The sequence below is a fragment of the Agelaius phoeniceus genome, chromosome 6 (assembly GCF_051311805.1).
Source record: "Agelaius phoeniceus isolate bAgePho1 chromosome 6, bAgePho1.hap1, whole genome shotgun sequence".
NCBI classification, from domain to species: domain Eukaryota; kingdom Metazoa; phylum Chordata; class Aves; order Passeriformes; family Icteridae; genus Agelaius; species Agelaius phoeniceus.
The window spans coordinates 29,514,959-29,540,047 of record NC_135270.1 but is presented as its reverse complement, the minus strand read 5'-3'; the positions used below and the strand labels follow the sequence as shown (position 1 = coordinate 29,540,047).

The following is a 25,089-nucleotide window of genomic DNA, read 5'->3' as shown; positions in this document are numbered from 1 at the left end:
CTCTCTACAGTTACAGAATTAATGTACTTTCCTAATTTAACAGATTTGATTGCTCAGGACTGAGATAACAGTGGATAGATTATTAACATCTGGCATAACTGCATTGAGTTTACATGGCCAGGTTTTGGTAGTGGGGTGGGTGGAAGATGCTAGAAGCTTTTCCCATGTCCAGCACAGCCAATCCCTGGTGGCTCCAAGATGGATGTGCCACTGGCCAAGGGTGAGCCAACTGGAAGTGACAGTAACACCTTTGTGACAAGATACTTTAGAAAAAGAATAAAAAGTTAGTTATTGTGCAGATGTAATTGCATCAAGAGAAGAGCGGAGAGAGAATATGTGAGAAGAACAAATCTAGAGCCACCAATGTCAGTGCAGAAGGAAGGGGAGGAGGTTCTCCAGACACCAGAGCTGAGCTTTCTCTGCATGAGCTTTCTCATCCATGGAGGACCACATGGATGCAGAGATCCACCTGTACCACATGGAGGAGACCCACGCCTCCTCCAGAGCAGGTGGATGCCTGAGGAGGCTGTGACCCTGTGGGGGCTCATACTGGAACTGGCGCCTGGCAGGGACCTGCAGATCTGGGGAAAGGTTTCCTGCCAAGATTTGTGACTGCATGGAGGACCCATGTTGGAGCAGGCTGTGCCTGAAGGACTGCACCTGTGAGGGAAGAGTGCAGGAAGAGTAACCCATGTTGCAGCAGTTTGTGGAGTTGTTGCCTGTAGGATAGTTCTCCATGGACTTCTCCAGCATGAGTCCATTTCCTGTGGGAGGGACTCCACACCAGAGCAGTAGAAGGACTCCTCCCGCTGAGCACCAACAGGAACAATGTGTGATGAACTGGGCATAACCCCCACTCCCTGTTTCCCTATGCTGATGGGGAGAGGAAATACAGCTGGGAAGGAGAGATGGTTTTGGGTTTTTTTAAGGTGTTCTTTTACTTCTCATTATCCAGCTGAGTTTTTTTACTAAGAAATTCAAGTGATATTTCTAATTTGAGTCTGTTTTTGCTGGTAATGGTATTTGATGAGTGATCTCTCCTGGTCCTTATCACAACTCATGAACCCTTTGTTATATTTTCTCTCCCCTGTGCAGTTGCAGAGGGGAGTGACAGAGGGGCTTTGGTGGGTGCCTGGAATCCAGCATCAACCTACTACACTACCAAAACAAGTTCAGGCGCAGATATAGACCACTTACATCAAAACATAGCTAATACACAAAGGAAGTAAATCTCAATCTTGTCTACTGATTTTAAAGATCTGCAAGTGGTGCAGAGGTTTAAAATAGGTAGAAAATTTAATAGAAAATCTTTCACGTTCCCAGCCTTCAAGAGAGAGACTGGCAGCAAAGACGCTGGACCCAGTCTGCAAGCAACCAGGGAAGAACGAGATCCAAACCAGCAGGAACATGAAGAATGTGTATCAGCTTGTTAGGGGCGGATCAGCCTTTCCCTGTTTCAGCAAGGCCCATGCAAGAAATCTCTTCCTGTGTGCAGGCATAGAGCCAGCCAAATTGTAGATGAAGGTCTGCTATGTACTACTGCTCCTCTTTTTCCTCTCTGGCACAGGCTAAAAGCTGATCTTAAGTAGCATGGTAGGAGCCGACCAGCAGTCTACAAGGGGGACTGGGGAAGCAAATCAGGTATTACAAGCACATTCAGACTGCTTGCACCATCCAAATGCTGCAGCAAAACAACTTGATATAGGAAATCACCATGTTCTTTGCTTACTGTGCAAGTACAAAGGAAAGCATGGTGGCCTAGAGTACCATTAAAATGGTTAGCAACCTTCGGTGAAGTGCACCATGCATGCATGTCCTTACAGGACTAATAATCCATTAGTGCTCACATATGTTTTCATACAGTCCTGAAAGACTTGGAACTTGTCCTCAGGAAAATAAGCATTTGACAATGAAGTTAATTACAGCGCACAGAAATTCTGTTCAGCAAGATAGCTCTTCAATATCTCCATGTGTCAGAGTGTAGAATGAATATGACCAAATTTGCCTTAGTATCTCTTCACAAAACCTTCCTGAGATCAGGCAGTCATCCAGATACAGATACATATGATTCAGCTGTGTAATTTCAACCGCTAAGAGTGTACCAAGAACTTTATTACCACATGGACTTTCAAGAGTCATTACTGACCCTTGATCTGACTCCACTGAGAGCCAGCCTTGATCTGATCCCATGAGAGCCAGGCAGACTGCAAGTGCTGAAAGACAACAGCCAATCAAGGCACATTAGAGAGTTGAGACAGAAAGTTAGAATTAAATACTGAGCCTCCTCTTAACTAGGTTATGATGAGATAGTCCTTTTTCTTTGAAATTAAAATGTTTACTGAGCTTCCTCCATATTCTTCAAGAACATCTTTGGTGCCCTACAAGAAACAGCAAGTTATTTTCCTATCAGACCCTTGTGAAAAATTTTCTAATTTGTCATCATTATATTTTTCAGTACTTTTTGATAGAGGTTTCCATCTATGTGGTGCTTTGGCTTCTGCTTTGGCCAAAACAAGTTGCAGTAACAAAGGGGAAAGGTAACACTGCATGGCATGCCAGTTTCAATCCCTACAAAGAATGATGAGGTGTTAACTCTGTCAATTCTGGTACCATTTAAAGATGGTCTTCTTACTTAGTATGGAAGTGGAAGTATTATGTACTCAGAATCCTGTTATGCTTGTCTGTGATTTGGGCTAGCAGCTTTTCTAGCAGAGTTGAAAGTGATGGAAACCAACTTCTTGAGGTCAGGTGAAGCCAATTTACCCTCCCCACTATTAGCACCATTCCCTATGTACATTAATAACTAGCAGATTTTCCACACATTCCAATGTCACTCTTACAGAAAGTCATCAATCCTGTGGAAGCACCCAGATCCTAGTGATAACAGATCTCAAAGGTTTTGGTTCTCAGTTTCATGAGCCACAGCTAGGTATCAGTGGCTTCAAGAAGAATGAGGGTTACTTTTCTAGAGCCAGGGCCAACTTAGATACTTTTGTTGCTTTAACAAAGGTTTGTAGTACTGAAAACAAACATCACAGGAACAGATCCACCTAAGTACAACTGACACACTGTTATCTGACACTGAGTCAGCTCTTCTTCCTGTTCCACCAAATTCCAAATTATTATGCTTTACTAGAAAGACAAAAAACATCTGCCTTGTATTCAAAGCATACAAAACCAACTTGGTTAAGATTTCTAAAATGCCATCATATCCTTCAGCCTTCACGTAGTTCCTACTGCAGGATCTTCAGTTCTGTTTCATCATCACAATTCACTACGGAGATACATGCCTTTCAGAAGGAAAAATCACTGCAGAGAAAATACTGACACCTGCAGCTTCAAAATTTTGTTATTAAGGACATCGTGCAGGGCAAGAAAACCACTGGTTAGTTTTAAGTGGCAAAACAGAGGGCCAAATGATCAAATGAACTCTGAAGGAATACAAACTGAAGTTACAAAAATTAACAGTTTAAATGCTAGCTAAGTTACAGCTCTGCCATAAATTAGCAGATAAAACTACAGAAGGGTTGCCCTGGAGGCAAATTAAATAAACATTTCTATAGAGATGAAATTCTGTCTTGCATGCTTGCAACAGATGCACACCTGCCACAGCCTCACATGTTCAAAAGGTGAATGTCTTCTCCTTCATGTTCTCTCCCCTCTGTAGCTGTGGATCATTACAGTGAAAACTGGCTTACAGGAAACCAACTCACAGCATCTCAGAAGGCAGTCTTCCCAGGCTCCAAACAGTCAGAGAAAAGACAAAGCCTCTACAGAAGGGGATTCCAAGCATATATCTAATATACGTGTCTGAATTACCCTCCACAGGAGCCTGTAATGACAAGAGGCACATCTGTCCTAAGTGCTTACTCAAGCCACATAAATCTCTCTGGTCTGGTATAAACAAGCTATTTCAATTACAGAAACTCCCCTACACACATGATGTTAGAGACATCTGGTGAAAACCAATTTACTTATCATTCCAAGATTACCTCAGTGGTCTAAACATGTACAAAATTAAGTAGTCAGAAATATATTGTTCTATTATTATGACAGCTAATGTAAGCCAAACTGGTACTACTGTAAAATAAGTCGTAAGTAAAACTGTCCTTTTGTCCACAAAGGCAGCTGAAGGTCATCTCTCATTGCATCTTGCACCATTCACCTTAATAATCACTGAATCAGTTGAAAAGTCAATGGTGAAAATCACTGAGAAACACCCAAAGCCTTAATGCAAGTAAGATGTCACTTCAGATACTATACAGCTGTGTTTTCACTACTCATGTATCTACTAGAAAGACTTAAGAGCAGATATACAGATACACCAAAACAAAATAAAAATAGGGGGATAAAGATGTATAACCATTGAGGGGCACAGAGCTATATATCCTTTGATCTACTTGTACCTATGTTTTAAAACACCTGAAGAGACTGGGTAAACCACATCTAATACATATCACTTCTACTTCTTAGCCACTGCGTTAGGAACTTTAAAACTGCTGAGCAAATTTTGTTTTGGGAATATTTTGAACTTTGCTCTAGTGCTGCAATGCAAATAACTGCATTGTTGATATACTCTTCTTTCTGCTTAACACAGCTTATTTGTATTACAATGCTTTTCCTCTTTCCAATTATGCTAGAAGCTCTAAGTCTGAATTTCTTTCCTTCTGCCAGAATATACACATTTCTATCCGTTTCCTTTAATTTTCTTCTTCTTAAACCCATCTTCTCTCCTTCTAAACATGCTCCTCTATCCTACACAAACAGAAAAACCATCTGCAGCAAATTTTTCAATCCGATCACTTAAACAAATATAATGAATCTTTACTGAGGTTTCAAGTTAGTCACTACAAAACCTCAGTCATATACCTCCTATTTTTAATCTAACACTATACTACCTCCTGTATGCACAAAAAAGATAGCTCAAAGAGGTAGATTGCTTTCACCAAGGGAAATTTTTCACAAGGTAAATTAAGAAGAAAAGCTTGGCAATGAAATTAACAGCTGCTGTTTTAATTCTCTGTTCTGCTCACATTACACTAGCAAAACAAGAAAATGTATTATAACCTCCTTTCACAAACAGATACTCCCCCTGGAAGGTGGTAACGTTATAAGATTTTTTCCCTTGTTTCTCTTGGAACGGTTGTTTTAGTTTCCAGATACACTTTTGAACAGTTTGGACAGCATTCTTCCTGTCCAGTGGGCCAAAGCAATGGGGAACAGCTAGTAAGGAAAAATAAACACCTAAACATATTCTGATCCAGTTGATAGCAACATCAACAAACTGGTAGAAAATGGCTCCTCAACTGTCAACATTAAGTGTCAAGGTATAAAAATATGGTCATAAATGCCTTTTTCTGGTTTCTGAGCCTAGAGAAAAGATTAGGTTAATCTGCATAGTTTAGTGCTGAACAGAATACTCCTATGCTTTGCTTGTGTTACAAGCTGACTCATCACTTTAGAAGTAGAACAACATTCAGGAAGGAACTACTACAGTATGATCTTCCACAGCAAAAATATCCCATTTTTATCTATCAAAGTAGAAGAAAGGGGTTGCTGCTCTACTGCACAAAATAGTATGAACAGCCAGGCATACCAAAGCTGGCTTCAGCTTTTTCCACTATGCTGCTGTCATATTCCTGGTTTATTTGGCACACAGTACACCAAAAAAATAAAGACGTTCCTGACTTAAAAGGCAAAAGTTGGTAATAACAATACCAAGGAAATCAGGATTACCCTGCAATACCACCACAAGAATTAACCACCAAACTGCCCATTGCCCCTATACTTCATGACAACAGCTATATCAACAACTTTATACTCCATTTCTCAGTCCAGAGAATGTATGTGTGTATTAAGAAATCTGAAAAAATGGCAAAAAAATCTAAGACGGTCTCTTGTATGGTCCAGCTGACACCAAGTCAATTATCTCTGCATGATGCTACTCAGTAAACCTGAAGCACAAGAATAGAAAGCTATTAGCTAATAAATGTCACGCCTGATGGAAATGGTCACAATAATTAGGTGAAGGAGAAATAAAGAAATAAGAGCAGGACTGAGTGTAATGAAAACTGAAAGCATACAGAAAGAAATCTGTAAGGAAGAAGGTTAGAAGACAAGGAAACCTGTGGGGGAAAAGAGCTGTTATCTGTAGTACACCAGGGTATAATTCTAACTTGATGGATGATTGCTGGCTTCATACTTAACTTCCATATAACTTCTCTCCAGCAGCGACAATATAGTCAGATTTTAATGCCAGAGTAACTATTTTTTTTATTGAAATACAACAGGCAGACCATGAAAAAATTACTACCTAGTGATAAAGCAACATTAACTTATGTATTTTACAGTAATATTTTAAAGTTTTATCGATTTTTCATAGAGACCCACACAATTCAATAGTGTTTCTAGCAGGTCAGGGTGGCTATCAATGCTTTGAAACAAGTTGGGAGAACAAAGTATCTGAAGCTCTTTTGCCACCAATATAAAACTGACTATAAAGGTATACTCCAAGCAAGCCTGAACTTAAAGGGACCTCCTGTACCTGGAGACAAAGCAGGTGGTGGATGTCCCAGGTGAGGCCCTGACTGCTGGCTACCTGACACAGCACCCGGAGGATGGAGAGCTGAGAAGGCTTGAAACCCTTAAAGGTGCTGGCAACACCCAACACCTGTAAGTGTCAGTGCACTTGAGTAGTTCTAGTTCAGTCTCCACCAACATGAACACTGCTGTGGGTCAAGTGCTTTGCCCCCCAACATTCTACAAATGCAGAAAGCAGTCACATCAAAACAAGAGGAAAATCTCCAGCAAAAGCACTCAGCCTGTAAATGTATCCCACTCACACCCATTCCCAGGAGCCACAACCCATTACTTTGTGTAGTGTTTTCGTCCCCTTAGGGCCGCATCAGCTGCTGACATAGGCCAAGAGCTAGATGGCAGCAACAGCAATGGGTGGGAGTGACAACAGAGGAAGGACTATAAATACAAAAAAAGTCATTGTTATTTCACTTGCTGCAGAAACATTCAATTCTAATATTTAAATCATTAACTAGCTGGATTCGGTGAAGTTTCTTCCCCAGTCTCCCTTTTTATTTGGCCTCTAAACAAGGTTACTGCTTTACCTCCAATGCTTCAGCATATCTACTTTCATTTTGTTAAGATTGAAGATGGGTGAAAAGACCACTAGTTATGACCTGAAAGGCTGAAAAATGGCAAGGGAAGTCAAACTCACATGAAATGACATTATTTCACCTGACTTTTGTCTCCCAGAATAATATCACACCTTTTTGACACAGTTGGGTGTTTTTGCAGATCATTCCAGAGCAACTGAAGCACCAATGGACACAACAGCCTAGTACTGGATTTGTTTTCCCACAGGCTTTTGCTCATCTGCTACTGTACAATCACTATTTCAAACATCACTAAGGCCAACCGTAAAGAAGGGAACTAATGTTACCCTGTTGTAGCTGGAATGTGAAAGACCACTGCCTGGAGTATCATTGTGGGTGGGAATACTGGACACATTTTATTTCCTCCTCCATTTTGAAAACAGAACAGCCTACTGTGGCTTTACTGACCAAAATGGAAAATACCTAAATGCAAACTACCAAAAGTGGTCAGATGGTAAATAAGCATCAGCCCATTTACTTCTTCCATTGAGATAATTCAGGTACTGTAAAGAGATAGATCAGATACTGAGTCCACCAAATCCCAGGTACAGGAACTTTAATGAAAGAACAAAGTAAAACCTTTATGAAAACCAATGCTGTTTCACTCCAAGATCTTTAAATGCAAAACATGAGCAGGGTTTCAGTTCTAAATAATGCAAGTCATTTCTGTGGTATGATTTAAGAGGAATCCAGGCCCATACAGGGAGGTACTACCATTAAAACCTCTCTCTGCTGCCAATACAGCAGAAGTCTCAAGTGCAAGAGTTGAAGGAAACAGAAAATATTTTCATTTCCAAACAAACCCAAATTTATCCAAAAATTGCTTAACACAAATCTCCCAAGAAAGCTAAAGGCTTACTGAAGTCAAAGGTTTGCCAGAGCAGATAAAAGACTGAGTAATATCACAGGATCCAGACTCTACCACCCACCCACAGAAGAATATGTCCAAAACTGAGCCAATCTGTTACAGGAAATTTGGTTTTGAACAAAGAATCTTTTCACTCAACCGCGTATGTTTTCTAAGGGATGCTTTTCAGACCACAGAATACTTAGGCAAGCAAGAAGAGCTCTGAAGGAGGTTTATTTAATTTTAATTTCTTCACTGACACACATAGACCCTGGAATTTCACAACTGGGACACACAATTTCAGCCTACAGAATTTTTTTCACTCATCTCCCCACAATATAGGTATAATTTGCACTTTGTACAAATCCCTTTAACTGTCTTCTAGATTTATTTCCAGACCAAATACTTTCAACTACAGCAAGGTTGTGAAATTCATGCAAATGTAGATTAATACTTTTAAATTAAGACTAATTCAGAAAAATCAGATAAGCATATTTTGCTTCTTGCATGGGACAATTACTACTTTTTCTACTTGCTTTTATCTGAAAAAAGAATTATAAGTTCCACTGTACTCTGAAGAAATGCAATGCAGTCTGAAATCTTCAGAGTTTTTATATGTAAGGTACTATAGTAATACAAGTATTGAGCATTCTCCTCTAGCTTTTGAACAGTCCTTATTTCAAGGAGACAAGTATTCATAAATGAAACAAAAATATTCTTGAATAGAAGACTGTTCCACTGAACTTAGTCTGATTGTTCCAATCCTATTTTCCCCTCCTATAAATAAGCAAAACTTCCCAAGATACATGTCCAGCTCAGATGCTGGAGGTGGTAAAACCTGGATGTTAGATAAAAAGATAGCCTTAATATACTGCTTCATGCTGCTGCATTGTCTCAGAGAGACAGGGGATAGCTATCACGTCTGCAGTTAGCCTAACAAGTCAAAAAAGCTATTGCAAAGGGAACAAGGGACTGAGGTTGCCAGGCAATCCTTTTTTTAATTATTAAGTCCTTTTGGCAGTACACTGGCATTCTGTCTTGAGGACAGAACTAAGCATTTGGGAAAGGATTTCAAAAATTCGCTCCAAAATAAGACCTCATATTGTAGCAGTTTGCCAAAATCTAATTTGCAATTTTAGCTCTACCTTCCATAGTCAGCCTGCACAGCTTTGCTTCACAAGTATCCAGATAATGAGCAATCTGCTCTTGATCCTGCATTCAGAGTACTTAAAGTGATTAACAGATCTGCACATGGAATAAGTCCGGGCTTTCTGCATGTAGCCTTTACATACCTTCTGTTGGGTACTCTGCCATTCATTTCAGCAGGACTGCATCTTTATTCTAATATGTGTTTGAGGTACAGAAGGCTAAGTGTTGCATGAGATGCTAGAGAGGACAGAATTTAAGACCCACTCAAAATTTCACATCTTAGAAGCAAAACCAAAACCCATAAATATTGCCTCTAGTAATAAGCACATATTTTCTCTCTTATTACTAACCATTCAGCAACAGTACATTAAAAAAATATATGTACACCTTGGAAGCAATACCTCCTTAATTACTGGGTACGAGTCAGGGTTCAGCAAATCCATAAAGCTGCATGACTGTCCTCTTCTATCAACCTAGAAGAGGTGATGGATGTGACAGCACAGCAGTTCTTGGATTTTAAGCCATGCAGTACAGTAACTCTAAAGAGCTAATGCATAATGGGGGAGGGGAGAGGAAAGGCCTCCAAAGCCCCGATATATTTAGAATCGATCCTTTCACCTAGCTAGGCTGTGAAAAGTCTTATCACTTTAGTGATCTGTACAAAACACACTGAATGCTCAGGTGAGTTTCTGGGGAAAAAAGAGCTGTTCAATTCTGGTTTCAGACTAAATCCTACCATACTGCTGACATTGCAACAACCTCTAGCTCAGGCATGGATTATTGTACTCTTCATAATCAGTTAAATGCTCCAAGGAAAAAATATAATTACATCTGTACTCAACACAGGGCATTACTAAATTGTATCACTTTGAAAGCCTGCAACACTTCAAGAACTGTATTAGGCAACAACAAAAAAGGAAAGGAAAGAGTAAAATCACATGAATGGTATTCATCATTCATCACTAAAGACACCACCTGAAAAGAGATTTAATAATGTGCTGGTTCAGTGGGAGCTGTTTCCACACAAATATAAACATGAAATTCATGATGGAAAAGGTAGCCCAAACTGTTTTGTTTTAGTTTCAATTAAGACATCTTTATGAAACAGTAAGTAAAACCAACACCAACTCATTCATGGAATAAGCTAGTACTCCAAAATCTAGAAGGTAAGAAAGACAAAACTTCACAGGCAGCAGCACAATCCACACCATAAGCTGGGGTGTTTTATGGGGTTTTTAAAATCACATTCAACCTAAAATATTTTTTAAAAGGTAGAGAGGTGTATTTTCATTCATCAGAACAAATGTTAAAAGGCATTTAGATGCAAAATCCAAGCTACATCTGACAACAGTAAAACTCAAGAGTTTCTTAGATACTGCCAAGTTTGACATTAAAGTGAGCAGAACAAGTTGTCAGCTGCTGAGAAAGAGTGGATTCCTGCACTATTGTACATGAAAGTCCACACAAGACTTTCAATAGAGCTATCAAAAAGCTCTTGACTTTTAGATGTGCTACACTTCTGATAGATTTTTTTTGACCCAGCTTACCCTGTGATTAAAGATTCTAACTACAATAACAATAACCTGATGAAGTATTAGGAATATTCTGTGGTTACCAGATAACCATAATCATATCAAAACCACACATTATGTGACTGATTACATGAACAAAGGAAAAGCTAATCAATAAACCCAGGCCAAGACTGACAACACTTCAACAAGCAGAATTGGGCATATAAAGTTCTATTAATCAAAGTTATCGTATTTTTCTTATTCTCAGGATCCTTGAACAATGCGAAGTCAAAAGGAACTAAAGACTATTCTCTAACATCTTTCCATAGGCCCATACTCATAAAGGAGAAACAACAGGAAATGCAATGCTTTTGTGATTGGTGGACCACATGGCCTGGTCCACATACATCCCACCACTCTTGTATGTACCATCCTTACAGCAATTATTCATAGTAGCATTTCTTTTTAGTAGACCAAGAACCTTCCAGGAATCTCCAATTTAAGCACAGAAATTGTTGCAATAAAATCTTAGTGGTAAAAGTACTGACCTGTTACTAGTAAGTGGAGCTGCTGGCACACTGACAATCATTTGCTACACATCTTAATAATTAGTCTATACATAGGCAAGGAGGAAGCCATGTTTGCATTTAGATTTTTCCAGCTGTAATATAAACAGGAGATCCCAATATTTCTCAATGGCCAAACCAAAATCTAGGAACTTGTTTCACAACGCATCAGAGATGGATGTACAGAAAACTGGGAGCTTGGCTTGTAGCTGTAAAATTATCCCAGATGTAAGACACACAGCATTCAAAACACATACAGAATTTCAGAGACAATTTGAAATCCATATGTGCACAAGATAATGCTTTCTCTTTTGGGAGGGTATTTTTGTTTTTAATAAAAAATGGTGTTGTAATAAATGTGTGAGCAATACTACAACACCTCTAGAAAGCTTAGTGGAAGGGCTGTGTGTGGCAGTAATACAAACACTTCATAGGAAGGCTGTGTGTCCTCTGGCTACTTCCTTCCCAAGAGGACCCAGAGTGATGCTGCACCAAGCTGCCATTACCACCACAATGACTATTCTACAGATCGGGACACAAAAATTTACCATTCTGTGGGCAAGAGCTCTTCTTTCTGAACTTAACAAACAGTGATGAAACCAAACAACACAATTCTGAATTGTTATGCTTTGGAATAGTTTGTTTTCTCAGTGCATGAGGTTCTGTTACTATTTCTTTTTCATATCTGCAAAAAGCTCGGGTCTGAGGAAGACTTTCCATTAGCAGTGGGACAATTAACAAGCAATTAGCAGATACTCCAGTCAACTTTGGCAACCTTTTGGCAATCAAAGTCGACCAACATAACAAACTATTCTGGAATCAGAAAGCAAACACATACCAAAAAGCAGCTACTTATAACCATGTGCTATGCCCTGTATTCTTTCAAACAACTTAAGGTTTCCCTTGTCCTGTCATAAGGAAATGCATGCAGTCATCAAGATGGGATGTAACTTAAAATTAAAGAATCATCTTGGGTGATGAATCATCACTTCAAAGAGCAAGACAGTGTTTTATGTCTGATGCTTCAAGAGCGGGTTTGCTTCAGGTATGTTGAAATTCTGAATGGAATTGTTTGATAAAAAAAAGCAAAAGTGAAGCTGCTGACAGAAGTCAGTCAAAATTAAAATTAAGTTTATTGATGTGGAAGAAACACCCCCCCCAAAAAAAAGTGGAGATCAAGGAATTATTCTAGCTTCTCAGAGATAGCACAAAGCTGTTCTCACCCTTAACTGGCTCCTTAGAAATTTCAGAAGAACACAGCTCTGTCACAGATGGTCAGACAGTGAATTCAGAGGATGCCTACAGACACTTGCTGCATGACCATGCTTAGGTCTGTTCTTCACTTCCATATGCACAATTTGAATAAAGTGCTTCATACCACAACTCTAAGTTATTTTTTTCTTAGGAGCAGAGAGAACCCAGCAAAAAATGTGCACAGTGGCTCAATTACATCAAAAGGATATTAGCTAGGGTTTCAAATGTAATAGACACAAATTAATAAAAACAAGAGGTACTCTTTCCATACTTGTCTATTAGATTCCATTGCTGAAGTTGCCTTTTTACTACTTAGTGTGGGCAGGAGGACACCAAAGTGTCCTTGTGGACATCAAACATTTCATAAAGAGTCATATTTTTGACTTGCACCTAACAGTGAATATATCAATCTATATTCAACTAAAACAAACTATTTACAGAAGATGTATGTCATTTTGGAATTCTCAGAAATCTACTAAGACATGAAAACAAGACTGCAACATGAAAGCATCTGTCAAACCTCTCTGAGAGGAAAACAGCTGCACTAATTTACAAAAGCTAATGAAGAAAAAATCCAGGAAAGTACCAAAGCACAACACAGAAACTGTCACCCTACTTCTGTGAATTCCTGATATTTTAACATCTTAAAAATTAGCAACACTTTCAGGCATAATTTACATCTTCTGCACTAATTGCATTTTTTTTTCATTCTTTTTCAGTGAAAATGTGTAGTATTAATGGCATCAATTTCCTCATGATATTACCACAAGCAAAAAATTATGGCTATTTGGAATTTTTTTTAAACTACAATACAAGTGACCATCATCTCGTAGCTGCGGTCTTTCACACCACACGTCCCCCCATAAAACTTCACTTTTTTACCACTTTCCTCTTACAGGCCAAGGGACTACCCAACTAAGGTCAGACCAACTACTCATCCAGTGCAAAGCATTCAGATACCACTGAAATAGCTTCACGATATTCTACATGAAGCATTGCTCAGCCTTTTAATTGCACTGACAAAGGAAATCCATTCTGATAGAAGGTACAACATTGGAGAGTTAGTCAGCAAATTACACTGGAGTACCAGAAGCAGCAATAATAACTGTGTGGAGTTCCAAACTGCTCTGCCAACATACATTCAGCAGACCTTGTAAGAGTTCTCCTCTACACCTCTGCCAGACAGAGGAAGAGGCTTACAAATACTGTTCCTTCTCTGAAAAGACCAACAGAAGAGGGTCAACTATGACTGGATTAAAATAAAAACCAGGGAATATTGTAAGTCCTAGGAACAACTATCCATAAACCAGGTGGAAAGTCAGCTCTACTGGCATCTTTACGAACAGATAAAGGCTTAACTACATTAACTAAGCAAAGCTATAGCAGAGTTTGGAATTCTTTTGGAAAGCTAGAACTTAGAATAATCTCGGGACATCACAAGCTTACACTGGTGATCCAAAAAGTACAAGAGGTAAACACTTCAAATAACTTGAAAGGAAAAACTACTGACTTGGCTGAATCAGAATTGTTGGGGTTTATTTTGACCATTGTCCTTTCATCTTTCTTTGACCTTGGCAATGTCACTTTGCTGCTAATCTTCTGTGCCACTTTGTGGAACACAACCATGGTGACTTTTAAAAAGCACTTTGCTAACTGGCACCTTGAGCAAAATCTTTCAATGTAGTGCAAATAACAAACATGTTTTGCTGAGACAGAAAAAAAAAAATCAAATATGCTTTTGTTAGCTCTCCATAGTATTAGTTAATTTGCTTTATTCCTATAGCAATGCTGGCATATCTAACACGGACAGACAAACAGGACCAACTTTGTTATTTACAATACTTCACTAAAACCAACAGGACTGTTTCTTTTTGATCCTAAACATTATATGCCAGGCACTTTTCTCTGGCCAGAAATAAGACTTGAATCACAGATGAGAGATAAAAGAAAGGGAAACTCTTAAGAGCTATTCTAAGCGCAGTCATGTTGATGTCAGTGGGCATTTCTAGTTGCTTTTTTTCCTACAGCTCAGCATTTAGATTATTTAGGTGCTTTCACATTGGGAAAGGCCTACTAAGGATTCCATAGCATATGCTCAATGGCTCACCAATGTGCAACTGAAGAAGGAAAGAAGGAAATATCACCACATGAAGAGAAGCAGCAGCAGCCACTGAGGATTCTGTCAGATTAGTAAGATTAATTTTCGTATGGAATAACTTGAATCCCTTAAATCAAATGCCCAAAATGAAAGAGAAATACTTATCTCCACACACAGCAGAACCAAATAGTTTCATAAATTACCTTTTTTCTCTCATGTAGTTATATGACTGACATATGAGTTGGTAATGCCATCGGAACACTTGTCTACCAGACTTAATGCCAGCTGAACTCAGACTCAAGAAAATAATTTCACCATTTCTAAAACTAAATTACAGGTGTACAATTCATTCTGTAAAGACCTTTCTGTACTCGCTTCCTGATTGTATCCCCAAAACAATAAAACAGGCAGCCCTCAGAACCTCCAAGATTTACAATGTCTTCCTCAAACAAACATGGTATTAAACATACAAAGCACTTTTCCTACAATCTAAATGTATTAGCATTAAATGTTAAGTTATGAAAATGTAACGAAGAAAAAAAAATTTGGAAAACTATAGAACAGAAAAAATTTCCTTCTTTTAACCAAAAAAAGATGGATAACATCTTTTTTGGAAAAAAGATGGATAGCATTTGGAGTGCTTTTTGATGAGGAGTATCTCAAGAAAGAGACATCTCCTAGAATCTTCAAATAATCATCTGAAGTTCAGTTCAGATGAACTAAAGTGAACTTATCTCTCAAAGTAATCAAAACCCTATGTTCTTTATTACACTACCAGAAATGCTGACAACTATTCTGAGCATTGTTTGGTACACACTGAGTCCACCAAGCTGCAACAGTTTAAATCAAAAAAAGATGCTTTCTCAAAATCCTTATATAATGGGGTAATTTCTCAGACTTGCATTAGGGTGCCCACTAGATATGCTCAAAATGTAACGTGACCTGCTTAAAAGATTCATCATGAAGTACTGTCCTTATGCATTCTGTGTCTGCCTAAATATAAGCAGACATCTGACAACAAGGCATTCTCTGATTTTTTTCCTATTCTAGTAGAAAGAAGGATTTTAAATAAGGCAACTCTGCTCTTTCCCACTGCCCGATCTTGTTCTCTACCTCCCAGATTAACTCATCCTGCAGCTTCAGAGGGACTGTGTACATCCCAGCTGGTGCCTGAAGGCAAGATGAGATGTACAAGAATCACAATCTATTACTTAACATAGGCAGTAGCAATCAATAGATCAATACAGCTGATGCTGCCATGACAGCTCTACAGCACTTGGAGATGTTTAGTACATGTAAGAAATGCATCTGCAAGAATCCTTTCCAAGCTCTTGCCAGCAGAATCTCTTTCCTCACCACAGACACATCACTGCCTGTCACCTAGCGGGTGGTAACTTGTGCAAAGGAAATGCTACAAGCTTGTAATTCTACAAGCACAAAGCTAACAAGATAACCTGCTCTCCATTATCCATGGTAATTAAGAAAACAGTTCATCAGAAAAACAGACAAAATGCAAGCTATATATTAATCAGGATGCAATAATGTACTCAGTCCAGTAATCTTTACAAAACTAGTAAAAAGCTTTTCACAGGAAACAGAGCAGAGAAATCTCTAAGATGCTTATTATATATAAGAGAAAAGGGATTTCAGCAATGCAGTGACAGAATAATCAAGAAACACATGACTTAGGCAGCTCAAAGTTGTTCATCCTACAATCCCTTATCCCCACAAAAAGGCTCCACCATTGTCATAATCTAATATTTATGATGCTTGCTCTGTAGGTACACTCAGAAAATAACGTGTATTTCAAATGTTTAAAATAGCATACATTTTAAATTTCTCTTCAACCACACAGCACAGAATGAAGAACTTAATTTTGTTTAATAAACAGCTGTTGCAATGTGTCAAGCCTATACCCAAGGCTACTAATTTATCTAATTTCAAAAGAGAAAAACAATCCAATAATTTTTCCTTAAAATATCTTAAGTCTTTTCCTCCAGTACCAGCTCCTACATTCATTTAGTTTCCCAAATGTAATATTGCTTGCTCCAGTCTTATCTGGGATGGAATTTTCCAATACCCATCATTTCTCTACTAGATCAGATGCTATCTTGGTCACAACCACCATGTAAATTCTCTATCTTTCCCCTTCAAATACAGAACATCTCTGAATTCTTTCAGAGGCATTCTGACTCATTCTTCCCCTTTCTTTACTATTGCTTCCTCCCAAATGATGGAAATTATACATGTAGCAACTTCTCACTGGCCATTAGCAGTGCAGCACAATTACACCCTGCTGATTCTTTGTGACAGGAGACATTTAGTCTTGCTGTTGACAATCCACGTGTTTTCTAGCATCCCTATCTGTCTGGATGGCAACACTCTGCACTGGGTGTCCCTCTGGTTGGCCTGGTTATCTTGCTGAAGCTTTTCCCTTTTACAACTAGAAGTCTCTGGTCTGAATAAAACGTGAAGTACTAGAAGCTAACAGATTTTTATCTTAGAAATAACTTTTCTTAATAACTTAATTCTAAACCTCAAAAATGTTCAACTAGCACTTAGCAAGGAAATATTAATGGCCTGTTAGCAAAATAAGCAAGTAAATAGTTTCTCAGGTAAGGAGGAAAGGCACAACACTGAAAGGCAATTATTTCTCATTCACAGATGCAGCCAGTCATTCATTAATTCATGTAGCAAATGATTTCTTAATTTTACAACATTTATTACCATGCCATATATTTGCCATCTTTAAGGGAAGGGTTTAGATATCAGGAAATCTTTATTGACATTAAGATTGCCTTACTCTAACAAAATGGGAAACTTGTTACTATAAGAACAATACTGTAGAAACTAACTTGAATGCTCTTATAGTTCCTTTTTTCCACTAACAAAAACTAATAATACATTTTTTACTCTTCCACAACCAACTAAGTAAATTCATGGCCACAATATTTGAGACCACAAAAACATAGGAAGACACTGGAAATTTACAGCATTGCAACGGTTAATGCTAGTGAATCTATTTAAGATATTAAGATTCCCATCTATCAGACCTCTTGGCTAATGTCCCTGCCCTCAAAGCGAAAGGGAACATATGCCTGCATCCCAGACACCCAGTTCACAGAGCTTCTTATCAACTCAAGCCATAAATGACAATGAGTTCATACTAACACACCAGTCTAAACCACTACATCCAACATGCAGGTCTGTGTTTGCTCTTGCCATCTAGACACAGACAAGCAGATAGAAAGGCTAAGCAGCTGCATACTGCATCGGGAAAGGAAATTATGATCTTTAAACCACTGCAGCACTTTGCTCCCACACTCATAAATAATATTCTATGTGTGTGTTTGACTTTGAGAAGTTAAAGTTTGTGAAAAGAGACACATTACAAGAACAGCACCCAAGCAACACACAGTAAAGCTGTATTACACAGCAGCTGAAATCAGCATGATTTCCACAATCCTAACTACCAAAGTTTCCCTTGCTCTCTAATGGGTGAGCTGTACCATGTAAAGCTGTACCATGTAAATATCAGCTGAAGTCCTGAGTGTACAAGGACATTTTATTCACATGAGTTAATGTTTCTGTCAACACCAGCTCTACGACGGATAAAGGGAAGATCCAATTCTGCTGGGATCGGTTAAATCTCCCATAAGGAAAACAGGCTTGCATCTCATCTATACAGCAAAATCTAGCAAGTATAATGAAAGCCTAGGAGCATTTACCCTTACAAAGAAGCACTTATTCTTCCAAAAAGAGGAAGAATAATACACATTCTAAGTTCAAGTTTATTCTAAGGTTTTCTAACATACAGAAGTCTGTTGAAATGCCTAGACACTATATGAATAATAAAACCTAGACACTAAATGAATACACTAGCAAAGCATGGTTCATTCACAGTTCTTTTTTCATCCAATCATTTAAGTTGCTTCTACAAATTGAAGGCATTTGCATGTATCCTGTGATCTCTAGCACCATACTGCATAAAAATAAACCCTTCTGGGATTGAATTAGAGGATACAGTGGTTCACTAAATTAACACTACTCCCCTCTTTTCTTTGTATGATTTTTTCCCCCAAAACCATGTCCCAGCACCCTGACTGTTCACTGTGTAGCACTTACTGTTGCTGGACTTGAGGTCACGGTGAATTATGGGAACAATTGCTTCCTCGTGCAGGTAGTTCATTCCCCTGGCAATCTGCACTGCCCAGTTCACCAGTATGTCAGGAGGTATCCTTTTACCAGACAGCACCCTATTGAGCGATCCTCCGCGGGCAAACTCCATGATCAGGCAAAGGTTAGGTTCCTTCAAACACACGCCCCTGAGGGCAATGATGTTGGGATGTTTTAACATTGCAAAGAGCTTGGCCTCCTGGCGGACATTCTCAATGGTCTGGCTGATGTCCTCATCAGGGTCATAGCGAGCTGCCTTGACAGCAACCTCATCTCCTATCCATACAGCTCGATAGACTTTTCCGAAGCCCCCTATGCCAATGATTTCTTCCAGAACAAGCTCTGAGAAGTCGATCTCTAGGACTAGGGAAAGAGACAAAGAAAGATGTAAGCATTTAGCAACTATGCACTCTGTACATCAGCTGAAGGTCGATGCTGGCCGACTCACCTCTGCCCTTGGAGGAAGGGCCAATTTTCACACCAAAACAATACAAAGGAAAGCAGTGGGCCTTTCTGACAAGCTTTTAGTGCTGAATAGTATGGTAAAACAGACCTTGTAGTGTCATAAAACTGGCATGAAGTACTCACTGTAAATGGTAAAACAATAGAATAGCCATCTCTTACCACAGTTAAACCCTTTTACTACTGATGCTCCTGCCCCTACTCCCCTTAAGGATAAACTCTCAATTACACTACTGGATTCTGAAAATGAAAAACACACTCACCAGCTTATCTTCGCTGCATTCGCAATACAGTGCTTAATGTAAAATAGCTAAAACTCAACACAAAATGTATCTGCTTCTCCATTTGTCCCTTATTTGAATGTCTTTTGTTGAACTGCCACAACAATCTTTTAGTCCTTCCCAAATCACACTTATTCTTCCACACCTCTCCAGGCTTTGCAGATTTGTTCCCCACAAGAGATCTGTTAACCAGTTCTGACATAACCAACAACAGTGTGACAAACAGATGGATCAAACCATATACTGAGTGCACAGAGCAAGCAATAAGAAAACCATTTCTTGATTAATGCATACTGCAATAAGAAAACCATTTCTTGATTAATGCATACTGCATTTTCGTTACAAAAACTTCCTATTCCCATACACTGACAGCTATACCTAACAGACTGACACAAAAAAATCTACAGATGCAGCTGTCTCAATTCAGCACACAAATTGCACCTGGAGTAAAAGCAATAAGAAAATGTATCCTGTACAACTGTACACTAAACACAGTTTATATGGGTGGCCAAAAGAACCCATCTAACACTGACCAACGTAGAATAAAATTCCACATACTGACCATCAAAAACATGTAGACACAGCTTAATTTACAGTAGTGGAAGGCTACCACTGATGCTACTCTGTATGACATTTGCATGGTTACCAATTACAGTCAATGACATTTTAAAAAGTTTTAAAGGAACAGTACCATAATGCAAGATTTGAACAAAAAGTCACCAAGCCTTTTAATATTTTCCTGCATTTGAAATGCCAAATCTGACATGGTTCCCCCACTTTGTCTAGCAGAAAGGAAATTAGGTATGCAAGGGTGCAGGTTAGATCCCACTTCAATAAAGTAGTCTCCTTATTCCAATCAAATGCCTTTCCAATGTATAAGTCTACAGTACAAGACTTTGTCACAAAACTGTATGGAGTTAATACAAACTCTTCTGTCCACAGCTGCAGGCTTTTATTTTGTCTGAGCTCTACCTTTCCTGAACATGATTTTTAGAAGTTGGCTTACTTTAAGTTAGTCAAACCTACGAGTTAGTTTAATAAGGATGCCTTTGCTGCCTTTCCTAGTGTTCCATGAACAAAAGACTAACAGGAAACAAGATAGAAATCTGACCAAGAAAGTCTGCCAGAAGGAGAAAAGGTCTCTTCCACTCCAGAAGATGAAGAGAATTTATTTTTCTGCTACTGTGAATACATATTTTGGGTAACACTCTGAGCTTCAAGGATTTGTGCAACAAAGAAGATTTCAGTCCTACAGTAGCAACCTTGGTGTTCAAATGCTTGAAACAGAGATTACTAGAAAACATGAAAGGAGTAAATTCTGAGTGGAAACACTGAAATTTTAGAACAAGACTGTAATGACAATAACTCTAAATGTGAGACTCCCCTGCCACTGAGAATACACAAAGAGTCACTCTTGTACTTCTCACTAGTAAAAGACCTAAAGAAATCAGATGTTGAGTCCTATCTCTTCAGCCAATAGAATTTCAGCACTGCTAGAGTCCTCACTTAACCTGCTTCTAGGAACAAGGTCAGTTAAAAACCCGAAAATGAACAAACACGCATCCCACACCACCAGGGTGCCAGCTCCGGACAGACAGCATTCAGGCGCTGCTCACAGCGGGTGTTCTGCTCGGGCATTTCACGGATTAAGAGGACGTCAATGAGGCGCCGAGCGAGCGGCCGCCGGCCCGCAGGTGCTGAAGGGACAGCTCCGGCGGCAGCGGGGACCGGACGGGGACGGGACGGGACAGCCCCGCGGGCAGCGCCCCGGCCTTCCCCCTCCACAGCCCCTTCCCCCCATCCGCCCCGATTTTGGGGAGAAGCGCGACAGTAAGGTGGCAGGCAGGAGAACAAGATGGGCAAAGGAAACCGAAGGGCTGGAAAGTAGAACACTTTGTGTGCCACCACCCATTTTCCATCAGAAAAAGCACATCCCTGCTGGATGCACAAATTAATAGGGGTGGGATGTAAAACCGAGAGACTTCAGCTTCCACATGAAACCCAGTGCATGACATTGAATGTTCTTTTATCTGGAAGTACGATCTTAGCTTAGTTTGAAAATGTATACTTCTGTAAGGCAAACTGGCCAGCTTACCCTCATGGGTAGCTTATTCATTAAAAAAACCTGATTTTTAAAAAATATTTTGTTTAGGGTTTTTAAAAGGTATTTTCTGCTGAATTAGTTTATTCATTTTCAGAGTTTGAGTTATACAGGTACATTAGTGCACAAAATACCTGCTTTTTGTCACATTTCCAAACACTAACTCCAGTGTCATTTGGCAGCTGTGTTGTACAGGACTGTACAGAATTCAAGAACTGAAGTGCTCTCATTCCTCTGTGGGCTGGTAAGGAATTATAGAGCCTGTACACCATGAAACAGTGGCCATGTTGACAACTGCAAGGTAGGTGCTGTTTAATCAGCCCTTATTAGACCATATGATTAAATCGTTTAATTCAGTCTTAAGTACAGATGAAAGTCCCTCAAGTTGGCCCACTCCTGACAGCCACCACAGGCTGCTTTTTATCATTCATGGTATCTTCACCAAGGCGAAATTCCAGCACACTACAAGGATGGCTAAAATTACCAGCTAAACTAGGACAACTCTCAGTAGAAGTAGAATCTCTAGGACTTGTACTCCCAAATTTTCATTAAATATATAGATAAACTTTAGAAAAGCCAGTAAAAATAGGTTCTGTGCTGAGGTGCATGTCCAGAACAACACTTTGCATCACTCCTGCAAAACTGGACTTACTGGACTATGAAGTATTAAACAGTAGATGGTGATTCCTATTCCTAACAGCTATCAAACTAACATCATCAGCTCTAAAAATGGATTGCATTCCTTGCAAAGGATTTTAATACTCAACTTGAAAATCCAATTTAATGGCAACCAACTTTAATCTCTGTCCAAACTGCATTGTTTTTTTAAAAGAAGCCCCATACTCCTTAAGCACTATAAAAACCTCTGAGGGTAATAAATTCTACTTTGTCATGAATGCATGGTTGGTGACTTGACAGAAGAGAAGTAGTGTAGTTCTGTAGGGGCATGGGAAGAGTAAGGCAAAGACAAAGGGACAAAGTACAACTCCACAACTGTTGGTGAGCCATCAAACCATAGAAGAGGCAGCAAGACAGGACAATCCACAGTTACAAAGCCTGAACTTGAACACTCCACAGAGGATGGGAGCTGAGGGTTCGAAAGGTTCTATAGAAATGATTCTCTTAAGTACTTCAAAAGCAAAACTTAATAAGCATTCATTCACAACTTTTTCTGTGTGTGGGGAAAAAAAATAACTTAACAGTGCTCTTGCAGCATGGAAGAAAGGAACAGCACCTAGTCCTTTCAGAAGCCCAAGGGCAATGCTACAAATTACTGAGTTTTACCTAAATGCTTTCAAGAAGAACACAAAGTAAGAAAAAAAGCTATTAGTTGTACTCCTTGGAGATACGGCCTAGATAGGACAAAGCATCTTTTCACTCTTTTACTTTCTAGAAAAGCCTACTAGTCTGAAGATCTTTCTCTGCCCCTCAAAAAAAAGAAGCATCCTTGCCTGAATTGTCAATGGTGATAGATAAACAGCATCTAGAAAGTCATTCCACGTTGTTTCTCTTTCCACAGTACATAGTGACTAAAAAAACGTTGAGATGAAACAGCCCTATTCTCTGTCTCCAACAAAGGCTTCAAAACTGCACCGAAATTCAGGGAAACAAACCAATCCCTCAGTGCCTTCAGCATCACAACATAGTCAAGTGACCCTCAGGCAGGCCCAGATACCCAAACACAGATACAACTCACTCACAGGTATTTCAGGACAGAATTTGTAAGAGGGCAGAGGAACCTGGTAACACAAGTCAACTTAGAAATTTTTCAGTCAGAAATAATAAGCTTTGGGTTAGTAAGTAGGATAACACTGAACAAGTAAGTATTAGCAGTGAATCAACACTTCATAAAACAACTGCTTCCCTCCCAGCAACCTTTCTTTAAGAATATTCTTAAGGCAGAATGACCAGAGCCCTGGTGACTCCACTACTGCCCAGTCACCAGGATTTTGTTGCTTGATGGAAATTTATCAGCCCCTGGAAAGACAGGTCTTAACAATGGGAAACTGCTCCCGGCGTCGCCGAAACGCCACCACACTGAGCCTGAAGCTCTGCCTTCCAGGGAGCGGCGCGCTGGCCAGGAAGGCAGGAGGGCACTGGAGCAGCAGGAATACCTCGGCGGGTAGGCAAGGGAACACACCGGGGGCTGGGGCAGCCCCAGGCCGGGGGCCTGAGACGCCGCAGCCCCTCCGCTCGCCACCGAAGGCCCCCCCACCCCGCCGCCGGCTGGGCCCGCGGCCTCCCACGGCCACTCGTGGAGGGGCCTTCCCTTCCCCCTCAGCGGCGGCACCGGCTTCCAACAGGACCCACGGAAGAGCCGGCCCAGGCCCCTCCCCAGGGACATCGGGAGGGCCGAGCCTCGGCTGTGCCCACAGCCTCGGCAGTTCCGCCGGTCTCATCCCCCCTCCCATACCCACCCCAAGCCCGCGATAGGGGGGCAGGACCGGGCCTGTCCCTGGCTCCCTCCCTCTCGGCAAAGGGGCCGCGCCAAGCCCCCCGGCCGGGCCCGGGCTCCCTTACGCTGTATGGCGGGGGGCGGCGGGTATCGGGCGCGCAACTCCGGGCCGCCCCCCTGCACGCCGCTGCTCACGTAGTTGCTGGGGAAGATGCCGACGCGCTGGTCGATCTTGCCCGTCCACCAGCCCTCGTCGCCGGACACGTGCGAGTCCCGGGACAGCACCTGCACCACGTCCCCCGGCCGCAGGCTCAGCTCGTCCTCGCCGCACGCCTCGTATTCGAAGACAGCGGTCCAGAGCGGCCCGTCGCCCGGCGGCTCCCCGCCGCCCGCACCCTCCTGGCTGAGCTCGGTGAGGGGCTCCATGGCGAGGCTGCTCCATAGGGGGAGGCGCCCGCGGCAGCCGGGCGCTGCGGGGGGCGGCGGGGCCGGGACCGCCGCCTATTGTTCATGCGGCCCGGCGCCCGCCGGCACCAGGTGCCGCCGCCGCTGCCGGGACTTCCCGGCGCGGGGCCGCCTCAGCCCAGCGCGGGCAGGGGCGAGGCCAGGCAGCGTGTGCCGTGGAGGAGCCGCTGCATCCCCCCCATCCGCCGCCTCCTCCGTGCCCGCCTCCGCCTCCTGCCGCCGCCGCCGCACATCCCGGAGCCACCTGACTCTCTGGCAGCTTCGGTGGCGCGAGGGGTGGGCAGGGCAGGCCCCGCCCCCGCGCCGCCATTGGCTGCCACCGCCGCCCGTCAGCTCCGCCCTCACCTGATTGAGGGCCCGCGCCCCCTTGGCCACGCCCCTCCCCTACCGGCCCCCGGCGTCGCGCACTCACCGGTGTGCCCCCGATTGGCCCCCGTATGGTCAGTTCTCGCTTCCCATTGGGCCGCGCGCTGCGAGCTCCGCCTTCCCCGCCGCGTCTCATTGGCTGGGGAAAGGGGCATGACACGGGTCAAGGGCGGGGCGGCCCGAGGGCGGAGCGGGCGGGCGCCACCTGGTGGCGGGCGGAGGCGGCGCACATCTGGGCCGGCACCTGCT

General features: G+C 41.4%; 1 protein-coding gene across 2 annotated transcripts in view; it reads right to left on the bottom strand.

Moving 5' to 3' along the window:
- Positions 1 to 24,753, bottom strand: part of MAP3K9 (mitogen-activated protein kinase kinase kinase 9) — a 58,410-nt gene extending 33,657 nt beyond the window's left edge. For both annotated transcript variants that reach the window (XR_013182792.1, XM_054635195.2), the window contains exons 1-2: positions 24,135 to 24,753; positions 18,720 to 19,133 (exon numbers count right to left, since the gene is read on the bottom strand). Coding sequence is in view for 1 of the 2 variants with exons in the window: in XM_054635195.2 (XP_054491170.1) it covers positions 18,720 to 19,133; positions 24,135 to 24,435 (715 nt within the window). In the remaining variant the exon portion in view is untranslated. The remainder of the gene's footprint in view (positions 1 to 18,719; positions 19,134 to 24,134) is intronic.
- Positions 24,754 to 25,089: the final 336 nt, after the last annotated feature.